Raw genomic sequence first — 2,031 nt, forward strand, 5'->3', positions numbered from 1 at the left:
CTAGTTTTTATTAGACAGGAGTTGGACTGGTATAGATTAGGTGATCGACTAAAGGAATGGATATCTTGGTAAATTATGTTCAAACCTCCTGTGTTGGTAAATCAAGTTCAAACCTCCCGTTAAAGGAGTTGTTGGAAGCATGTGTAACTAGGAGCTTGAAGGAGGTAGAATTCAGAAGCATAGGTCTTCTGTGACAGAAGTCACAATTAGAAATAAGTAATTCCTACTTGTCTATGGTTGTAATTTTCTATTTGAGGAGTTTGTTCCTACATAATAGGAATTAGCTAGAATATAGTTTCTCCTAGTTTAGTGTTTGGTTGAGAGAATCTCTCAACCACACTACTGTACATCTAAGATAGCATTCCTATCTTGAGACTATTGATTGTATAAATATGTGTGTAATTTCCTCATTCAATATTAATAGAATATATTATTGAGTGTCTGTAATTTTATCTTGGTATCAGAGCTTCAGAGCCCGTAAGGGCCTCTGGCCCTTCGTGGGCATAGGAAAATAAATCATTTATATTAGTGTTAAGTTTGTTTGTCCATCGAGGTGATCTGTGGCAGTATAGTGGAATAGATACGAGCTGCAGGAGGAGAGAATTTGTTTCCGGTTGACATGACTCGAGTCGAATGATGGGGCGGTAGACTGCCAAAGTTTGATCGCTGAAGAAGGAGCTGCTTGGAGTGGCCTAAGGTCCGTAGGAAAACATAAGCATTTTTTTTTCCGCTGGGAAGAAAAAAAAAAAACTTGATGCTAGACTTCAATGGTCAGACTATTGTGGTGAATCTGATGTGATTGCGGGAGATCTCGGATACACATCCCTGGATGTGTGGCTGTGTGAGAACCCACGTAATCCTGTGGGTGAGTAGCAGCAGATTTTTGGGAAAGGTTGTATTATGCTCCTTGGAATCTGCGTGAAAAGCGTTGCTTGTGAGATACATTGGGTGAAACCAGCCAAGGAAAACCAGTCATCACAATCGCTGGAGCTGCATGCTGTGGCTTTGGCTGTAAACGTGTTGGAGACCACCCGATTCTCCAGTGAAATCTGTTTCATTGTTTGGCGCCTACTGCGAGAGGAGAGAGATCTGATCAAGAGCTAGTAGATCGATTGAGCCGACGGTGATGCTGACTTGATGCCAAGCAGTCAGCAGATCTGGTAACACTGGGTCGAAAATTGTGATGGCACTCTAGGTCGAACATCAAAAATCGGATTAACCCCTTCGTGGCTGGCATGGCTGGCGTGGCCGTGAAGAGAAAGCAGAAGATTAAAGTGGTCAGCGGCCTCGTGCACAGTCACGAAAGACTCGTTTGCGCAGGGGAGCGGGGACTCATCATCAGCACCAAAGATTACGCGGCCACCCCACGCGTTAACGGAACTGCCAAGACGATCACAGTGGAGGCGGGCGTTGTTATGCGAGATTGACCTCCACCTCGTGGGAGGGAGTGTCGGCAGCCGAGTCTGTGAGCACAGGTGCCCATGGCAGCGGCCTTATAGGCAAGGGTTCCGCCATCAATGAATACGTGGTGGCCATGCGCTTGGTCGTCCCTGCGCCAGCGTCTGAGGGGTATGCGAAGGTCATTGAACTGATGGAGAAGGATGAAGATCTCAAGGCTGCCAGATTCGCCCTTGGAACTGATATTGGTGATCTACCCGTGCTGGTGGTGGTGCTGTGAGAGACACGATTCGTGGTTTCAGGCCGACCAATTTGCCTCAGCATCCGAACATTGTTGCCTTGAAAGCCATGTATGAGGACGACCAGGCTGTGCATCTCGTCATGGAGCTCTGCGAGGGTGGAGAGCTGTTAGACAGGATCGTTGCTAGAGGACATTACAGCGAGCGTGCCGCGGCTGCTGTTACACGTACTATTGTTGAAGTTGTTCACATGTGTCACCACAAGGACATTTACCAGCAGAAAGGGAGGAGCATATCAAGCAATGTCAACGTAATCAAAAACGCTTGAAAGCTTTGCAAAATAGCCAAGAGATTGAGTGCAGTGTATGTTTAGACCGTGTACTATCAAAACCAA

The 2,031-nt window shown here is 46.4% G+C and overlaps 1 protein-coding gene across 1 annotated transcript; it reads left to right on the forward strand.

The window, feature by feature from the left end:
• Positions 1 to 1,235: 1,235 nt before the first annotated feature.
• LOC149252085 (putative L-gulonolactone oxidase 4) lies at positions 1,236 to 1,678 on the forward strand. The gene is made up of 2 exons (XM_089454068.1): positions 1,236 to 1,417; positions 1,489 to 1,678. Exons 1-2 carry the CDS (start codon positions 1,236 to 1,238, stop codon positions 1,676 to 1,678), a joined length of 372 nt encoding a protein of 123 aa, XP_089310194.1.
• Positions 1,679 to 2,031: the final 353 nt, after the last annotated feature.

This window comes from Pinus tabuliformis, chromosome 7 (genome assembly GCF_031772625.1).
Source record: "Pinus tabuliformis cultivar Carrire ecotype Pingquan chromosome 7, CPIR1, whole genome shotgun sequence".
Lineage (NCBI taxonomy): Eukaryota > Viridiplantae > Streptophyta > Pinopsida > Pinales > Pinaceae > Pinus > Pinus tabuliformis.

Bases quoted from the DNA above. Each gene is read 5' to 3' on its own strand.
- LOC149252085 (XM_089454068.1), top strand. From the start codon at position 1,236: ATGGCTGGCGTGGCCGTGAAGAGAAAGCAGAAGATTAAAGTGGTCAGC. The intron at 1,418-1,488 runs GCGAGATTGACC...TGCCCATGGCAG, and splicing joins GTGGAGGCGGGCGTTGTTAT to CGGCCTTATAGGCAAGGGTT.